Source organism: Elephas maximus, chromosome 22 (assembly GCF_024166365.1).
Source record: "Elephas maximus indicus isolate mEleMax1 chromosome 22, mEleMax1 primary haplotype, whole genome shotgun sequence".
Classification (NCBI taxonomy): domain Eukaryota; kingdom Metazoa; phylum Chordata; class Mammalia; order Proboscidea; family Elephantidae; genus Elephas; species Elephas maximus.
In genome coordinates, this window is record NC_064840.1 from 27,314,808 (window position 1) to 27,334,575 (window position 19,768).

At 46.4% G+C, this 19,768-nt stretch overlaps 1 protein-coding gene across 7 annotated transcripts in view; it reads right to left on the minus strand.

The window, feature by feature from the left end:
• EMID1 (EMI domain containing 1) overlaps positions 1-19,768 on the minus strand; it is a 52,350-nt gene that overhangs the window by 2,179 nt on the left and 30,403 nt on the right. For 3 of the 7 annotated variants that reach the window (XM_049865617.1, XM_049865614.1, XM_049865611.1), the window contains one exon: positions 10,391-10,435. In XM_049865617.1, coding sequence (XP_049721574.1) covers positions 10,391-10,435 — 45 coding nt within the window. Of the gene's footprint in view, positions 1-3,298; positions 3,390-4,307; positions 4,393-10,390; positions 10,436-19,768 lie in introns of those variants that run through there. The other 4 variants (XM_049865616.1, XM_049865613.1, XM_049865618.1 and 1 more) reach the window with 3 other exon arrangements.

Here is a 19,768-nt window from a genome sequence, read left to right on the forward strand (position 1 = left end):
TTAGCACACAGTAAGTGCTTCACAAAAAGTGTAATTTTTCCCCCCTATCTTTCATTTTGGAGTGAGGGTATACCTTGAATCATCCCTATTGCATAGCTGGGTAAACTGAGGCTTCACTCTTTCTCTCTTCTTGGGCTAAGCCACCTGTGGGGAGGAAGGGCTTAGAAAGGCCAGGCTCTGCCACTGAACTACTGTGTGGCCTTGGGCAAGTCTGACCCCTGTCAGGGCCTCAATTGTCTCATTTCTAAAGCCAGGGAACAGTTCCAGAGAGACTCTGAGGTTCTAGCCAGCTCCAACAATTACTAAAATTAGTTCCAACGGGCCTATGGTGAGATTTACTGCAGCCTGGAAATAAGCTGGTCCCCAGGAGAGAAACTACAGATAATGGACATTCTTGCCACCTAGAAAACACCTGCTAACCCTTCAAAATCCAGAGTAGGAGCTACCTCCACCAGGAAGCCTTCTGTAACTACCACCTTAGTCTCTCCCAAAGTTAAATGAACATTTCAGACTGTTTTTCCAGGGGGAGGGGGGTGCTCGGGGAGGAGAACCCCAAGATGGAGGACATGGCTGAGTCTCCCAAACTCTGTTCACAAGTCAAAGACTTGGACTCTGGTGAGTGCCAACTTGCCACTGAGGGCACTGCCAGGGGAGTGGGCTGTACATTTATAACCATCCCTGACCCTATGTGCCCCAGCCTTCATATTCAGGGCTTTGAACCCATTCTGGGAATTTGCATTTCTAACAAGTTCCCAGGAAGTTATATGTAAGAATCACCTGGGGATCTTGTTCAACTGTAGGTTCTGATTCAGTATTTCTGGGGAACTTGTTAGAAACGCAAATTTTCATCAGCGGTTCGAACTGGAATGAGCCAGTTTGAAGCCGTGCCACATACCTCTGGGCTGGGACTTGAGGTCCCTGGGGCAGAAGGGAGCATGTGGTCCCTGTTAAGGCCATAAATCAGGGGGCCCTAAATCAGCCAGGCCAAAATTAGGGGCATGAGAGGAGGGTGGCAAAGCACACAAGCTCCAAAGTCAGCTGGGGCCAAGTCCATGTCCCAGTTATGAGATCTTAGGCAAGTCACAGAACCTCTGAGCCTCACCTGGAATACAGGGAAAATCTTCCTCTTGTAACACCCTTGTGGTGCAGGTTTAATGTGACCAGAAGTAGAAAGCGGTTGTCACAGTAAAGGCTGGACTATTATGGTTAGGAGGCTGCTGTGGCTTTGATTCAGGTCTTCCGCAGTTCTGCTCAGGGTGAGTTGGTCACTAGATACCGTTATGACATGATCAAATTCTGGCTCCTTGGCTTCCCCAGGGCCTTGATCAGCACTTGGCCTAGTGGAGGCATCCAGCAAACCTTTGCTAATGGAGCCAAAAGAGCCAGCGCTTTAGACTTAGGGTGGAACCCTCGCTTTATCTCTACTATCTCTGTGACCCTGAGAGAGTCCTGTGAGCCCTCTGAGCCTCAGTTTCTTCATCTGTAAAATGGGCATCATATTGCCCGCCAAAGCAAGCTTGTAAGGATTGGAGATAATCAACGTAAATTCCCTGTGGCAGCTGTTACCATTATCATCATCAATTATAACCCAATTATGAGCCCCATTTGGGTCTTTAGTTAGCACCTGCTGCGTACCCTAGGACGACCGGGAGGATCCCATTCCCTTCTCTGCTGTCCCCTCCCGGGTTCCCCCTCCGAGCCCACATCCCCAGCTGGCTCATGGGACCAGTCTCCTGGACTTGTCGTGGCAACTGAGAGTGGATGGGACCTCCCTCGGTGCCCAGTGCTTCCTCCAGATCCAGGGCCACAGGGGCCTGACTGTATCCCTGCTAGCTCCTGTCCCAATCCTCCTGAGAGAAGAGGCGAGGGCACCTCCAGAACTGCCTAGAGCCTGTGATTTAGTTCTTGGTCCCTCCTGTGTCAGAAGGGGGACCAGGGAGATGGCATTGATGCTTCGGTAATTGAGAGATGTGGCATGGTGTGGTGGGAAGAGCTTAGCAAGGGACCACACACACTGTTCAGCCTCCAGGCCTTTGCCTGTGCCGGTCTCTGTCAGGGGTCCCTCCCACCTTCTCTACTTGGTGCACTCCTAGGATCTCCCATGACTCAACTCAAGCATTCCCTCTTCCAAGAAGGCTTCTCCAACCCCAGCAAGAAGGGACTGCTCCCTCACCCCATCCCTTGGTGCTCCCATACCCCAGGGCCCTCATTGCTGTAGATATGAAGGTTCCCAGGGCAGGCAGCTCCCCAAGGCAGGGATCAGCTGCTGTCCAGGATACCAGGCCCACCAGTAGGTGGTGCCTATAGTTTGCTGAATGAAGGAGGCTTGGCTCCAGGCCTGGTTTTTCTTCATGCTTCAGGCCTTGGTTTTGCCATCTGTAAAATAGGCTTGAGGTTGGACATGAGGTCTGAGGCCTCTGTGGCTGTGAGATGGAGGAGGTGGGAGAAGGGGGACTCTGCTGGGGCCTCTTAGCCAGGAGGTGAGGGACAGAGCCCAGCCCTGAGGGTGGTCCTTGTGGGGAGGGAGGGCCTCTCTCCAGGGCCCACCACAGGCTCCAGTTTAAGAGGGAGAGGCCTCCTGAGCCCCACTGTGACCTATGTCTTCCAACCGCCCAGGAGACAGGCACAGGAGTCCTGCCTGCCCTGGGTCTGACCTCCTTCCATGCCTCCCCAACCTTCTTTCTGGGATCTTCTCAACCTGGGCCCTGCCAGATTCTCCAGATTTGTGCTCTCAGCAAACTCACGGAACAATCCATTTAGGCTCTCTGGCCTCTTGGCCTTACCCACGCAGCTCCTCTGCCTCTTCACTCTCCCCTACTCCTTGCTCTGGCTAATTGTGACTAACATTTCCTCACTTTTCAGATCTCTACTCAGCCGTCACCTCCTCCAGGAAGCCCTCCCTGAGCTGCCTTCCCTTTACCAGCCCCCTTGCCCTGCTTAGGTCAGGGGCATGTCTATGCTGCTGCAGTTGCCCGCACTTATTCCACCAAAGTATTTTTTGCTGTAGGTTTTAACTGCAGGGCTCTCTTCCCCTCTATACTCTAAGCTCTATGAGGACAGGGCTATGTTTGTATTATCTGCTGGGGCCCAGCCAGCAAGGCACCTAGCACAAAGCAGGTGCTCATTCACTCAAGGACTAGTTATTGGTGCCTTCTTTGTGCCAGGCACTATCTGCCAGATGGAAGGAAGGACTAAAGGATGAGTGTCTGCTGGCCTGGGCCAAGCACGGGGAGGCACCTTCCACGTTCCCAGGCCCTTCCTGGAAGTGGCAGCCCCTGCCTACCCGCCCTGCCATTACCTGGCCAGATGATGGCTTCCAGCAGGGTGACCCGTCTGGCCAGGAGCTCCAGCTGAGCCTGCTGCTGCAGTAAGCTCTGTAAGCTAGGAGCCTGATGGGAGATCGAGAAGAGCAGACGGTGCAAGTCTGGCCTCTGAGGGCTGGGCGGGGGAGCCGAGGGGAGGACGAGGGTGGTGGGTGCCAGCTGGCTTCAGGGCAGGAGTCCTGGCTCCCAGTCAGAGAAAGGTCTCTATTGAGACCTCAGTTGCCTGGCTCCTCAAGTGAGCAGATGGGTGGAGGATTGCTAGGTGAATGCCCGGGGGGAGGGTCTGGCTCTCTTGGCCCCTAGAGGGAGCCTGGTGCAAGGTGAGCCTGCTTGGGGGCAGGGATTCAGACACTGGTGAGTGGTCTGTCACCCACAGTCCCCCGGCGCCTGAGCCTGGCTCTGTTACCCACAGTCCCCTGCACTTCTGGAGTCTAGCTCCATGACCCATCATCCTGCAGAGCTGGAGATTGGCTTTGTAATCCACAATTTCTCTAGTCCTGATGGCTGTCTGCAGTCTGAATCCATTACCCATAATCCTTTTGTAGATCTGGGCTCTGACTTTATTACTACCCACAATTCCCGGCATTGCTGGAATCTGGCTCTGTTACCCACAATCCCCTGCTGGCCGGGAGTTTGGCTCCATTGGCCATAAATTCTCCCAAACTTGGAATCTCCACCTCTGGTTCCCCTGAGGGCCTGGAAACCACATTATCCACAAAGTGGTCCATTATCCACAATGCCTGAAGTGGGGGTGGGGGCCTGGGTTTCTAGGGCCCCCTTCCGCTGTAGAGGAGAGAACCAGTCACTGAGGGAGGGGGTGGTCTTGGCTTCTCAGGCCTTCTGAGTCCTCCCGACACTTGCCTGGGGTAGGCACCTGCTCCAGCCTCATGACTGGGCCCCTGGCCAGCTCCACCCCGGGAGGGCTTGGGGAAAGGCTGGCGGGCAGGGGCTGGGCTGTCTGTCCGTCTGTCTGTCTCTACTCACCATAGAGCCCAATCATTGTTTCCAAGATTAAAACCCTCTCAGCTAAAATCTTCAAAGCCTCGCGTAGTTGGTGCAACCCCTCCCCCTGCGGAGGAAAGAGACAGATGCAGCCGTGAAGGGGGCAGCGGAGGGGGACCCTGCAAAGCCTGTTGGTGGCCCATGCCCCACCCTGGACATGCATCTGCAGCCCCACACCACCTGCCACAGTCCAGGGCCCACGGACAGCCGGGACAAGACAAGGAAAGGACAGGAGGGGACAAGGCAGGTGGAAGCAGCCCCTGGAGGACCCCTCAGCAAGTCATGTTGGATCCCAGCTAGCTGGTGTCTCCCTGCACCACTGCAAATCCTGCTGCCCTGGGGCGGGGTTGCTGGTCTGCAGGGCAGCACCCTGGGGCGGGGGTGCCGGTCTGCAGGGCAGCACCCTGGGACGGGGGTGCCGGTCTGCAGGGCAGCTCTGCTGTCTCAGAGCCTTTACTGGAGTCTGCCACAGACACTGCCACGGAGCCCACCTATCCTCTAATCTCTGTCACCTGATGCCATTTGTTCCCACACGATCTGCACAATTCCTGCCCCATTCCCAGGTCACCTGTACTCTTGTTTACTTAATATTCTTTAACCTGACTCACTTTTTGCCTTAATCACTACATTACCTAAAGAAAGTAAACCTGTGGCTGTAGAGTGGATTCTGACTCATGGCAAGCCCACGAGTTGCAGAGCAGGACTGCTACCGGGGTTTTTCTTGGCTGTAGTCCTTACAGAAGCAGGTTGCCCAGGCCTTTCTTCCGAGGTGCTGCTGGGTGGGTTCAAACAGCCAACCTTTTAGGTTAGTAGATTAGAACAAACCATTTACACCACCCAGGGCCCTAAATACTAGATTAGTTTTATCCTCAGCAGTTCCCTGTATCATTTCCATTCCGGTAAAAATGAATAGATAACAAGTCACAGGAGAAATGTTTATGTGGCCTTGCCACTGGGGAACTTGTGCTTAAATGCTGGCAAGCCTGAGGCTGCCCTAACCCCTCTCACTTTGGCTCCCTCCCAGGGCTCTGACTACACCCTGTCCTCAGTCCCGTCCCCCCACCCCCACAAACGGTGGATGTGGCAGCAGGTTCACAAAGGGGGCTCTCCATTCACCAAGCGGTGCCAGCTATTGCCCAGGGCTCAGGCCAGACACCTCGCCAGCCGCACTCCCTGCAATTCCTCCCAATCTGCCTGCCCTTTCCTTCCCCAGCATAGGGTCCATGGTCTTGCCAACACTTGCTCACTCCTTCCTAGCCCAAACTAAAGGTATTTCTGGAATGTCAGTATCTTAATTCCAACAGAGCTCCAGGACGGCAAATAGACCTGTTCCAGACCCGAAGGTAGCACCTTAAGTGTTCTTTTAGTGTCTTTTGCTTACTATAGATTAAGTGACGGGGTGATTAATAAGCACCAACCCTTTACAATCCGACCCTTTAAAGCGGCTGTTCCCCCGAAAAAACATCTAAACACCAGACGGGTTGCCCAACGTGGCCGTATGAATAAGCCTGCCAGGACCTTGCAGAGACTGTCCTGCTCCAACTGTCCTCATATCACTGGGCTACCCTCTGGCCACTGCAGCCTGGGAGAAGTGTCACCAGGTCACTATGGGCTGCACACCAAGATCTAAAAATGGATGACCTTCAAAAATTACATTAAGCCATTGCTGGCATGCATGGTGGGACAAGCTGACAAGAGCCTCCTGACAAGATGCAATAAGATGGCACCACGTCCCCCATTAGGGTTCCTGCCGAGAGTATTTGACCTGCTCTTTATCGAGAGGAAACAACTGGACAATGCAGACTGTGGGCATTCCCAAGAAGACAATGTCAGAGAAAGGACAAGAGGTCTGGTCTCTATGAAAAGAGACTGGAGATGTGACAACTAAGGGTGATGCATCAACTTCGGATTAGATCTTGGGTTCAAAAAAAACCAAAAACCAGCTGTAAGATCTTTAGGACCTTTGTAATGGAAATAATAACTAAACACAGCATTAAATAAATGAAAGGCCACACTTACACAATTTCTGGATATATCTCCTTTTAGTGTTTAACTGTTATATTTTAAATAAATTCTAAGGTACTAAAAAAAAAAGGCTATACTTGTGCAGAAATTGTTGATTGGGAACCTAAACTGCTGTGTAGAACTTCACCAAAAATGCAATAAAACATTATTTAAAAAAAAAAAGCTATAATAGGTACTTTGGGGAAGACTGGTGACATTTACATATATTAGATATTAAATGTATTTAATATGTAATATATAAGATGTATTTTATATATATAATAAATAATATAATATATATGATATGTATTTAATATAAATTTATATATTATAGATATTTAATGTTAATAATACATACTGAATATATGTTACATATATTTTTTTTATTAAATGGCGTTGTTTTATTGAATCGATGTTGGCTGTCTTGGGTGTGACAGTGTACAGTGGTTATGTGGGAGAATATCCATTTTCTGTACACTGAAGAGTTAGAGACTTGGATGAAATCTGCAGCTTACTTTCAAATGGATTAGAAAACCGGGTCTGTAATATACAATGAGAGAAAGAACAAATGGGGAAAAATATTAACAACTGGCGAATCTGAAGGAAGGGTAGACGTGTCTCCATGCACCAACTTTTCTGTAATTTTGAAAAATTTCAAAATAATCACCTGGGGAAAAATGTAAAAAAAAAATCTCTGGGGGTCCCTCTCAGATGGGTGGCCTGCTGTCTGCACTGTTGACACCTGGATCCCCTCCCAGCCCAGCCTGCCTTCCCAGCCCCAGTTGTGCTACAGACAGCTCCCCTTTTATGCCTACAAAACTCAGCGTGCCTGTTTCTCCTGGCTTTCTCTGCTTGTTGGCTGCCATCACGTCAGTCCCGACTCAGGACAACCCTGTGCATACTGAAGTAAAACACTGCCCGGTTCTGCGCTGTCCCAGTGATTGGCTGGATCTATAGGGTTCGCATCGGCTGATTTTCAGAAGTGGATCGCCACGCCTTTCTTCCCAGTCTATCTTAGTCTGGAAGCTCCACTGAAACCTGTTCGGCATCATAGCCACATGCAAGCCTCCACTGCTGACTGGGAATTGAACGTGAGTCTCCCACATGGAAGGGGAGAATTCCACCATTGTATCACCACTGCCCCCTTGACCTCCCTTACTATTGTAAAAGTCTCCCCCAACTCCTCATGCCCCCTCATGTCCAAACCAGTAACCAAGTGTCACTGAATTCCATCGACATCTGTCCATCCTCACTGTCCCCCAGTCCCAGCCCCCACAATCTCTTGCCAGGACGCCCGTGGCAGCCTTTTGCCTAGTCTCTCTCTTTCTGCTTCTCCCACACTGCTCCCTCCTCCCATCCATTCACCACACAGCAATCAGAGGGATCTTTCACAAACAAAAATTCTAACCATGTCACTTCCCAGCTTAATATTGCAATGGCTCCCTATTGCCCATTGAACAAAGTTCAAAATTTCTTCACAGGGCCTCCTAGGTCCTGAAAGGTCTGGTTCCTGTTAGCCTCTTCAGCCTCTGTTTTACCCCTTGCCTGTCACACTCAGCCACTGGAAGTATTTGCAGTTCCTCGAATACTCTAGGCTCACTCTTGCCTCAGGGCCTTTGCACATGTTATTTTTTTTCTCCGTTGTCTGAACTCCTTTTGCCTGGTTAATGCACCTTTCAGGCCTCAGCCCTGGTCTCTTCCTCCTCCGGGAGGTCTTCCCTGTTGCCCAGGCTGAGCGAAAGCGTTCCTCTGGGTCCTCAAAGCTGCTGGAGTATCCCCTGTCACAGCTAAGCTCCCCCCGTCCTGTGGCTGCTGGCTACAGGCCTGTTTCCCCCCACCCCACTGTGACCACTCTGAGGATGGGGTTTGTGTCCAAGTAGCATCCGTGTCCCCAGAACACACCTCAAGGCATGGTACCCACGAAGGAGGTGCTTGGGAAGGTTAGCTGATTTCCTGGCCTAGGGGGCTGAAAAGCCTGGACTCTGGTCCCAGTTCTGCCAACAATTTGCTGTGCAGAGTTGGGCCTCGGTTTTTCTGTCTGAATAATGGGTGCAAGCTTTGGTCTAGATGGGCTGGCTCACCCAGTCGCTCCCTGGCAGGACCTGCAGTGTGCTCCGTTGCCACCAGGTGTCACGGCTGAGCTGCAGCTGGGCCAACAGCTCTGAAAGCTACTGGGGTTGTCGGTAGGTGGAATGTGTGTATTGGAGCCAAGGGGCCCTATTCCACACTGGACCCCCATCCCCATCTGCCCAGAGTTGGTCCCACCCAGGCCCCGAAGTCTCGTGCAAGTCCCAGCAGGCCCCCCCAGGCAAGTAACAAGCAGGAGCAGAAGTGCAGGTGGGTGAGGGGGAGGCAGGTGGGTGAGAAGGGGCTCTGCTACCTCTCGGCCCCCACGCCCTGCAGGTGGTCCTGTGTGCAAGGCCCGTCCTGGCTGTGATTGGTTAAGTTGCCCAAGCATCCTGCTCCCCCGATGGTGGTCTCCGTGTAGGGATGGGGCTGCCCAGCCTAATTCTGCCTCAGGTTTGCCTTCCTCCATTCCCTTAAACTGGGTGGAAAGCATGCTCCCACACCAAGGGTCTCTGGGAAAGGCCAGTGACAGGGCCTAGGGAGGGCAGAGGGCTGGGCTCACATGGGTCTACCTGACCTCCGCCCAGCTCAGGACCATATCGCAGTGTTCTTATCTCAAGAGGCTTTGGAACTGCAGGGTAGAGAGGAGGGCAGGGGGTTGGGGGGCTGCTAGGGCCTGAGAGAGGCTTGCCAGAGAGGTAGCAGGGTCCCAGGGGTCATGGGGAGACACGAGGGAGAACTCGTGCAGGGTGGGGGGCTCCCACGGCTGTATCCATCACTGACCCCACAATCAGGAGCAGAGAGGGCAGGGAAGGCTCTGGGGGCCTCCCATGTCCTCACTAACTAGTACCTACCAGGAAGTGGGGTGCCCCAGCCAGACTGCAGAGGTGGGGTGAGACAAGACAACTGAGCTTCCTGGTTGTCTCTCTTGCAGGGGTATCTGCCCTTCACCCCCCCCCACCCCAACCATTTTCCAAATGTCTCCTAAATCAGTGATGGTTTCCAGGTCCTTGCATCATGGGGCTTTTTGGGTATTCTGGGTTCTAGGTTCCTGGTCCCTCCCTTTATGTATCTCTTAAGTGGGTAAAGGTTTCTAGGCCCCAAAGTTCATTCACGACAACTATCTCCAGTGGTTGTGATGGTTTCTAGGACCCCACATTAACCATGGGACTTTCGGGCATGTGGTTTCTTGGTCCCCTTTACTCTAAGTCTTTTGTGTATATGAGAGTTTCTAGGCCTCCTGTCCCATTCTTCACGGGTTTCCTTTGAGTACAGTGGTGTCTAGACCCCCCACCCCATTTTCTATGGTTCTCCTGGATATGTGGTAGTTTCTAGGTCTCCCTTCCCATTCCACATGGGTCTCCTATGTATGTGATGGTATCTAGGACCTTATTTAATTCAAGGGCTTTTGGCTAGGTTCCCTGACCTCATTTACCATGTACAAATGTGTACAAGATGATCTCTTGGCTTCCCTTGCCAAATTTCATGGATTTCCTGTGTAGGGTGGTGTCTAGGTTCCCTGTCCCTTTTACCATGAGGCTCCTAAGGTGCTCTGTCCCATTTTTTTTTCTGTGTAGATATTGTTTCCATGCTTCCCTTCTTCTGTGGATGGGTGCAGAAGCCAAAGCCCCTGTGAGAGTGGGCTTTGGAGACAGGGGGTGCAGTCTGGCTGGGGTCAGCCCAAAAGTCCCAGGAGGAACAGGCAGAGTCACCCTGGCCTGGAAAGGCTGCAGAGCGAAGGCGGAGACAGGGACAAAGACAGAGACAGAGAGCATGGGGTCTGCTGATAGGACTGGCCCTGCCCAGTTGGGAGGGACAGAATAAGGGAGGCAGCTGGGGCTGAGATCTGCCAAGGCTCCTCCCTGGGAGACCAGGTGGCAATGGAGATGTGAATGGGGCACCCCCACTCCCAGGGCCCATCGGTGAGAGAATACTGTCCTGAGCACTCAGGGTGGGAGGGGACACGGGGAGGCCAATGCTGGCCTGGAGCTTACCCAGTGGCTCTTCTCACCAGGGTCTCCTTTGGGGCCAGGTTCTCCCTGTAAGGAAAGATAGAGATAGAAACAGTAAGGGAAGGAAGGAGGAAGGAGGAGAGAGGAACAAGGAAGGAAACAGAATAAGAGAGAGACAGAGACACAGAAGAGAAAGAGACAGAGACTGAGAGAGATAGAGTCGGAGTCAGAGAGTGGCTTGTACTGGACTAACATTGGATAAAGTGCACAACAACAACAATTAAAAAAGAAACAAACAACTGTTTGAAGGTAATGGAAAGTGATAAAGAACAGCCAGAAACTGAAGGATATTTGACCCTCTAAAAAAGGAACTGTGTTGGATAAAATCTGTATTTTTATGGCTTTTCTTTGGAGGGCACACCCAGTCCCCTCAGCCTGGAGAAGAAAACTCAAGCAGAAAGCTTAAGTCTTATTGGTCTGAGGAGTCAGAGGTCAGAGTCTAGGCTACCAGAAAAGCAGGAAGTTGAGGGGAAAATACTGGAAAGCAGGGAGCCACAAGGAGGTGCAAAATCTGCATAATCCTTGGATGGTCTCTGAGTTGGGTAAGACCCCAAAGAGCCTGGGGAAGGGGGGCACAATCAGAAAGTTAATAGAACTAGACATAGATTTTAGCAGTTGCCCACCACTGGGGAGATAGAATTTGGAGTTTAAATCCCACCAAGTTAAGAGGGGCTATTAATAACCAAGCTTTTCCAATAAAATTACAGAAAGTCCCTTCCTTAGGAATAAAGACTAGATCCAAGGACAAAGGGATTTGCCCTAGGACTAAGAGTAAAACCAAAATGGACTTCCCCTGATGAAGCCTAAAATTAAGCCTCCAAAAGAACAAGGTGATTTAACTGTGCTAAAACAAAACTCAACATTCTTCAGAGGAAAGAAGATAACAGAATCGGGAGTCCCTTTAATGTATTATCTACATTGTCCAATATACAATAAAAAATTAGTAGACACGTGAAGAAACAGGATAATGTGACCCATGCTCAAGAGAAAAATCAGTCAATAGAAACAGAACCACAGCCAACCCAGATGTTGGAATTAGCAGACAATGAGTTTAAAATATCTGTGATAACTTGTATTAAAGAATCTAATGGAATTGATATAATGGGTGGCAAAATGGGGAATTTCAGGAGTGATGTGGATATTATAAAAAAGGATAAAATGGAAATCCTGGAAATGAAAATTATAATACCGGAAATAAAAAAAATTCATTAGATGGCATTAACAGATGATTGGATTGAACACAATAAAAGAATCAATTAGGGGCGGCGCCAAGATGGTGGAGTAGTCAGATGCTTCAGGTGATCCCTCTTATAACAAAGACCCGAAAAAACAAGTGAAATTATACGTATGACAAACCAGGAACCCTGAACATCAAAGGCAAAGTCAGAAAACAGACCGAGCAGCAGGGGGAAGGAGAGATGGTTCAGAAGCAGTGAGGAGTTGCTGGACCTCACTCACTAGGAACCCTCAGGTACAATCCTTGGAGCGACCCCTGCAGGCCTGGCAGTAGTGTTCTGGAGTGTCTCTTCTCAGGGAGAGACAGCGAGCCATGCAGCCTACTCACACCTCTGGAACCAGAGAAGAACAACACTTTTGGAAAAACTAACTACTTGCATTTATTTTATCATACCCCCAGCTCCCAAGCCAGCTTCAGCAGCTGTCTATTTCCCTGGGCCTGAGATAGGTCCTGTTGCGTGCTCTGAGCCATTCTCCCAGCCTTGGAGAAGGAATAAATTAACATTGGGGGAAAAGATAATCTGCTAGCTCCACTAAGCTAAGGAGCTCAGGACAGAAGTGGCTCCTGTCTAGGCACAAAGAGTCCACGGACTCTGAATACCTTTAACCCCTGCATGGACCTGTGTGGGCCCATTTCAAGAGATTAGGCCCTTGTTGGTGGACTGCAACTGTTTCAGCTGTGTGGTGGAGAGGTGGGTTTTTAATGTTTGACACCATTTCGCCTATTAAACAGGGTCCTCACCTACCCACATCAGGGGCCTAAGGACTGGCAGCTCCACCCACGTCACCTAGCCACGTGTGACAAGGGTCCAAGGATAAGTGGTACCTCCCAGTCCCTACAACAAAAAGCAGTGGCTACCCATGGTCCGGCAGCAGAACCTACCCACTGTGTGCTCTAGGGAACAGGGATGCGCTTTCCTCACAGACACTCGGGGGATGGTTGTCAGCCCCCTGCCTTGTTCAGAGAGTGACCCCTGCTGCAACCAGATACCTGTGCCTACATCAATCACTCCTGCCCCTCTAAGACTTAGGACAGAGCCTGTAGCACGCACTTGATGACCAACTTCCTGGACACCTGTGCTGAATCCTTACAAGAAAAGTAAATGGACTCCTAGGCTCATATACATGGTAACAGCTCTAGCCATCTGATGACAGGACATTAGAGCTTCAAAGGTGAAAACAATCAAGCTAGCTCACTCAAGCAGCCTACTTGGGCATATCAAAACAAAACAAAACAAAGCAAGAAGCTAGGATACGGTAAGCAAACATACAATAAACTAATACAATAACTTATAGATGGCTCGGAGACAACAGTCAATATCAAATCACATAAAGAAGCAGACCATAATCGCTTCAACAAGGTCTCAAAAAAAAAAAAAGAATCAAGGAATCTTCCTGATGAAGGTGTATTCCTGGAATTACCAGATGTAGAATACAAAAGATTAATACACAAAACACTTCAAGACATCAGGAACGAAATCAGGCAAAATGCAGAACAAGCTAAGGAACACACAGACAAAGCAGTTAAAAAAATTAAAAAGGTTATTCAAGAACATAATGAAAAATTTAATAGGCTGCAGGAATCCATAGAGAGACAGCAATCAGAATTTCAGACGATAAACAATAAAATTACAGGATTAGACAACTCAATAGAAAATCAGAGGAGGAGAACTGAGCAAGTGGAAGGCAGAACTGGTAAGATTGAAGATAAAGCAGTTGGCACCAATATATTTGAAGAAAAATTAGATAAAAGAATTTTAAAAAATGAAGAAACCCTAAGAATCATGTGGGACTCTATCAAGAGAAATAACCTACAAGTGACTGGAGTACCAGAACAGGGAGGGATAACAGAAAATACAGAGAGAATTGTTGAAGATTTGTTGGCAGAAAACTTCCCTGATATTGTGAAAGATGAGAGGATATTTATCCAAGATGCTCATCGAACTCCGCATAAAGTAGATCTCAAAAGAAAGTCAATAAGACAAATTATAATCAAGCTTGCCAAAACCAAAGATAAAAAGAGAATTTTAAGAGTGGCTAGGGATAAACAAAAAGTCACCTACAAAGCAGAGTCAGTCAGAATAAGCTCAGACTACTTGGCAGAAACCATGCAGGCAAGAAGGCAATGGGATGACTTATATAAAGCACTGAGGGAAAAAATAGCCAGCCAAGAATCAAATATCCAGCAAAACTGTGTCTCAAATATGAAGGCGAAATTAGGACATTTCCAGATAAACAGAGGTTAGGGAATTTGAAAAAACCAAACCAAAACTACAAGAAATACTAAAGGGAGTTCTCTGGTTAAAAAATCAATAATATGAGATATCAACAGAAGTCTAGAAGACAAGACAGAGCAACCAGAGTCAACTCAGATAGGGAAATCACAAAAATAAATCAAGATAAAAAACGCTCAAAACAAGGAAACAGCAATGTCATTATGTAAAAGATGACAACGTTAAAACAATAAAGAGGGACTAAAAAATTGTAGTCATAGATCTTCACAAGGAGAGGAAGTCAAGGCAATATAAAGAAATAAAAGTTAGGTTTAAACTTAGAAAAACAGGGGTAAATATTAAGGTAACCACAAAGGAGACTAAGAATCCTACTCATCAAAATAAAATACAAGAAAAAAGTAAAGACTCAGCCAAAAAAAAAAAAAGATAAACTACTCAGCACCAAAAATTAAGTGGGAAAAAGAAACTGTCAACAACACACAAAAAAAGACATCAAAATGACAGCATTAAACTCATACCTATCCATAATTATGCTGAATGTAAATGGACTATATGTACCAATAAAGACACAGAAGGTGGCAGAATGGCTTAAAAAAACATTATCCATCTATATGCTGCCAACAAGGGACATACCTTAGACTTAAAGACACAACCAAACTAAAACTCAAAGGATGGAAAAAAATTTATCAAGCAAACAACAATCAAAAAAGAGCAGGAGTGGCAATATTAATTTCTGACAAAATAGATTTAAAGTTAAATCCACCACAAAGGATAATGGAGGACACTATATAATGTCTAAAAGGACAATATACCAGGAGGATATAACCATATTAAATATTTACACACTCAGTGACAGGGCTGCAAGATACATAAAACAAACTCTAACAGCATTGAAAAGTGAGATAGATAGCTCCACAATAACAGTAGGAGACTTCAACACACTGCTTTCGGTGAAGGACAGGACATCCAGAAAGAAGCTCAATAAAGACACGGAAGATCTAAATGCCACAATCAACCAACTTTACCTCATAGAAATATACAGAACATTCCACCCAACAGCAGCCAAGTATACTTTCTTTTCCAGTGCACATGGAACATTCTCTAGAACAGACAACATATTAGGTCATAAAGCAAGCTTTAACAGAATCCAAAACATCAAAATATTACAAAGTACCTTCTCTGACCATAAGGCCATAAAAGTAGAAATCAATAACAGGAAAAGAAATCAAACACTTTGAAACTGAACAATACACTGCTCAAAAACATGGTCCCCAGACCTTCTGTTAGCCCAAGACAGGAACCATTCCCAAAGCGAACTCTCCAGACAGGGATCGAACTGGACTATGGGACAGAAAATGATACTGGTGAAGAGTGAGTTTCTTGGGCCAAGTAGACACATGAGACTGTGTGGGCAGCTCCTGTCTAGAGGGGAGATGAGAGGGCAGAGGGGATCAGAAGCTGGCCGAATGGACACGAAAACAGAGAGTGGAGGGAAGGAGGGTGGTGTCTCATTATTGGGGAAAGCACCTAGGAGTATATAGGAAGGTGAATATAAATTTTTGTATGAGAGACTGACTTGGTTTGCAAACTTTCACTTAAAGCACAATAAAAAAAATTTTTTAAATATACAAAAAAATGCTGATTACTATATAGTAAAAGAGAAATTGTTGATCTTATCCAGAGGGAAGATAGATATTATCCCAATATATTGTAACATATTGAGAAATGATTAAGTTGGCTGGTGAAGCTGACCTCTTATACACTCGTCTGTGATCTAACATCATATGAAGAATCTTCTTCTATTTTCTACTGGACTTATGGGAATACAGCACTGCTTACAAGGCCCTGCTCAGCTCCCATCTCTTCAGTAAGACCTTCCCAAATCACTCTTTGCTCTACATTTGCATAGTTTGTAGGTCACTGGCCACTCATTGGCGCCTGTAACATTCATCTCACACCTACCATATGCCATCTCATATTATTAACTGTTACTTTATGCTATATGTCTCGGCTCCTTAATTTTATTGTAAATTTTTGATTAATAAACAACTCTTTGTTGTTATTGTTGTTAGTTGCCATGGAGTTGATCCTGACTCATGGTGACCACATGTGTGCAAAGTAGAGCTGCTCCATTGGTTTTCAAGGCTGTGACCTTTCAGAAGCAATCACCAGACCAGTCTCCGGAGATGCCTCTTGGTGTGTTCGAACTGCCAACCTTCCAGTTAGTAGTCAAGTGCTTAACCGTTTGTTGCACCCAGGGACTCCTCAACAATTATCGCTCACATTATTTCCCGCAAGCACTGAAGGCAATAATTTGACATCAGTAGCATCTTGTATTCATAGAGCAACTGTATACTTTTCAAAAAAATTTCAATGACTTTTTCTAATATGATTCTTTCTATATCCCTATGCAGTAGATTAGATAGTTGTCGTTATTCTAATTTTATGTCCAAAGAAATTATGATTTAGAGAGGTGAGTGATTTGTCATAATAATGAGACACTGGGCTGGGCTAGTCAGGCCCCTATTTATTGAAAAATTTCTCCTTCCTCCCTTCTTTCTCCATCACTGGTTGGTTATTAATGAGCTAGGGGTCCCTCTGGAAAAACCATCCTTACTCTCAAGGCAAAGTGAGAGAGAGAAGAGAGAGAGAAAATGTGTATGAATCCAAAAGTCTGCCTTTCTGCAGGGACCATGGTCTCGGGAGACACCTAGCTTAATTGGCATAACAGAGTTTATAAAGAAAATGTTCTACACTGTACTTTGGTGAGTAGCATCTGGGGTCCTAAAAGTCTATAAGCAGCCATCTAGGATACTCCACTGGTCTTGCCCCTTCAGGAGCAAGGAAGAATGAAGAAAACTAAAGATACAAGGGAAAGATTAGTCCAAAGGACTGATGAACCACACCTACTATGGTCTCCACCAGACTGAGCCCAGTACAACTAGATGATGCCCAGCGACCACCACTGACTGCTCTGACAGAGATCACAACACAGGGTCCCAGACAGAGCTGGAGAAAAATGTAGAACAAAATTCTAACTCAAAAAGAAAGACTAGAACTGCTAACCTGACAGAGACTGGAGAAGCCCTGAGAATATGGCCCCTGGACACCCTTTCAGCTCAGTAATGCAGTCACTCCTGAGGGTCACCTTTCAGCCAAAGATTGGACAGGCCCATAAAACAAAATGAGTCTAAACGGGCATACCAGCCCTGGGGCAAGGACTGGAAGGCAGGAGGGAACAGGAAAGCTGGTAATAGGGAACCCAAGGTTGAGAAGGGAGAGTGTTGATACGTCATGGAGTTGTTAATCAATGTCATAAAACAATAAGTGTACTAACTGTTTAATGAGAAACTAGTTTGTTCTGTAAACCTTCAACTAAAGTACAATAAAAAAAGTAAAAGAAAAAAAAAATGCCATGGCCGGGATGGCTTCACAGGAGAGCTCTACCAAATTTTCAGAGAAGAGTTAACACCACTACTACTAAAGGTATTTCAGAGTATAGAAAAGGATGGAATAGTCCTAAACTCATTCTATGAAACCAGCATATCCCTGATACCAAAACCAGGTAAAGACTCCACAAAAAAAGAAAATTACAGATCTATATCCCTCACGAACTTAGATGCAAAAATCCTCAACAAAATTCTAGCTAATAGAATTCAACAACATATCAAAAAAACAATTCACCATGACTGAGTGGGATTCACAACGGGTATGCAGGGATGGTCCAACATTAGAACAACAATTAATGTAATCCACCATATAAATAAAACAAAAGACAAGAATCACATGATCTTATCAATTGATGCAGAAAATGCATTTGACAAAGTTCAACACCCATTCATGATAAAAACTCTCAGCAAAATAGGAATAGAAGGAAAATTCCTCAACATAATAAAGGGCATTTATACAAAGCCAACAGCCAACATCATCCTAAGTGGAGACAGTCTGAAAGCCCTCCCACTGAGAACGGGAACCAGGCAAGGTTGCCCTTTATCACCACTCTTGTTCAACATTGTGCTGGAGGTCCTAGCCAGAGCAATCAGGATAAAGAAATAAAGGGCGTCCAGACTGGTAAGGAATAAGTAAAAGTACCTCTATTTGCAGATGACATGATCTTATACACAGAAAACCCTAAGGCATCCTCCAGAAAACTACTGAAACTAACAGAAGAGTTCAGCAAAGGGATCAGGATACAAGATAAACATACAAAATTAGTTGGATTCCTCTAAACCAACAAAAAGAACATCGAAGAGGAAATCACCAAATCATTACCATTTATAGTAGCCCCCAAGAGGATAAAACACTTAGGAATAGATTTTACCAGAGACGTAAAAGACCTGTAAAAAGAAAACTACAAGACACTACCGCAAGAAGCCAAAAGAAGACCTACATAAGTGGAAAACATACCTTGCTCATGGATAGGAAGACTCAACATTGTAAAAAAACCTATTCTACCAAAAGAGATCTATAGATACAATACAATTCCGATCCAAATTCCAACCGTATTTTTTAATGAGATGGAGAAACAAATCACCAATTTCATATGGAAAGAGGCCCCGGATAAGTAAAGCATTACTGAAAAAGAACAAAGTAAGAGGCCTCATACTACCTGACTTTAGAACCTATTATACCGCCACAGTAGTCAAAACAGCCTGGTACTGGTACAACAACAGATACGTAGACCAACTGAACAGAACTGAGAATCCAGACATAAATCCATCCACATATGAGCAGCTGATATTTGACAAAGGCCCAAAGTCAGTTAAATGGGGAAAAGACAGTCTCTTTCACAAATGGTGCTGGCATAACTGGATATCCATCTGCAAAAAAATGAAACAAGACCCATACCTCACACCATGCACAAAAACTAACTCAAAATGGATCGAAGACCTAAACATCAAATCTAAAATGATAAAGATCATGGAAGAAAAAACAACGCTAGGAGCTCTAACACATGACATAAACAGTATACAAAACATTACTAACAATGCACAAACACCAGAAGAAAAAGAAGATAACTGGGAGCTCCTAAAAATCAAACACCTATGCTCATCCAAAGACTTCACCAAAAGAGTAAAAAGATAACCTGCAGATTGGGAAAAAGTTCTTAGCTATGACATTTCCGATCAGCATCTCATCTCTAAAATCTATATGATACTGCAAAACCTCAACAACAAAAAGACAAATAACCTAATTAAAAAATGGGCAAAGGATATGAACAGGCACTTTACTAAAGAAGACATTCAGGTAGCTAACAGATACATGAGGAAATGGTCAGAGTCATTAGCCGTTAGAGAAATGCAAATCAAAACTACAATGAGATTCCATCTCACTCCAACAAGGTTGGCATTAATCCAAAAAACACAAAATAATAAATGTTGGAGAGGTTGTGGAGAGGCTGGGAACACTTATACACTGCTGGTGGGAATATAAAATGGTACAGCCACTTTGGAAATAAATTTGGCTCTTACTTAAAAAGCTAGAAGTAAAGCTACCATACCAAAACCCCAAACCAAACCCAGTGCCATCGAGTCAATTCCAACTCATAGCGACCCTATAGGACAGAGTAGAACTGCCCCATAGAGTTTCCAAGGAGTGTCTGGTGGATTTGAACTGCTGACCCTTTGGTTAGCGGCCATAGCACTTAACCACTACACCACCAGGGTTTCCAAAGCTACCATACGATCCAGCAATTCCACTCCTTGGAATATATCCTAGAGAAATAAGAGCCTTTACATGAACAGATATTTGCACACCTGTATTCATTGCAGCACTGTTTACAACAGCAAAAAGATGGAAGCAACCAAGGTGCCCATCAATGGATGAATGGATAAATAAACTAATGGTATATTCACACAAATGGGATACTACGCATAGATAAAAAACAATA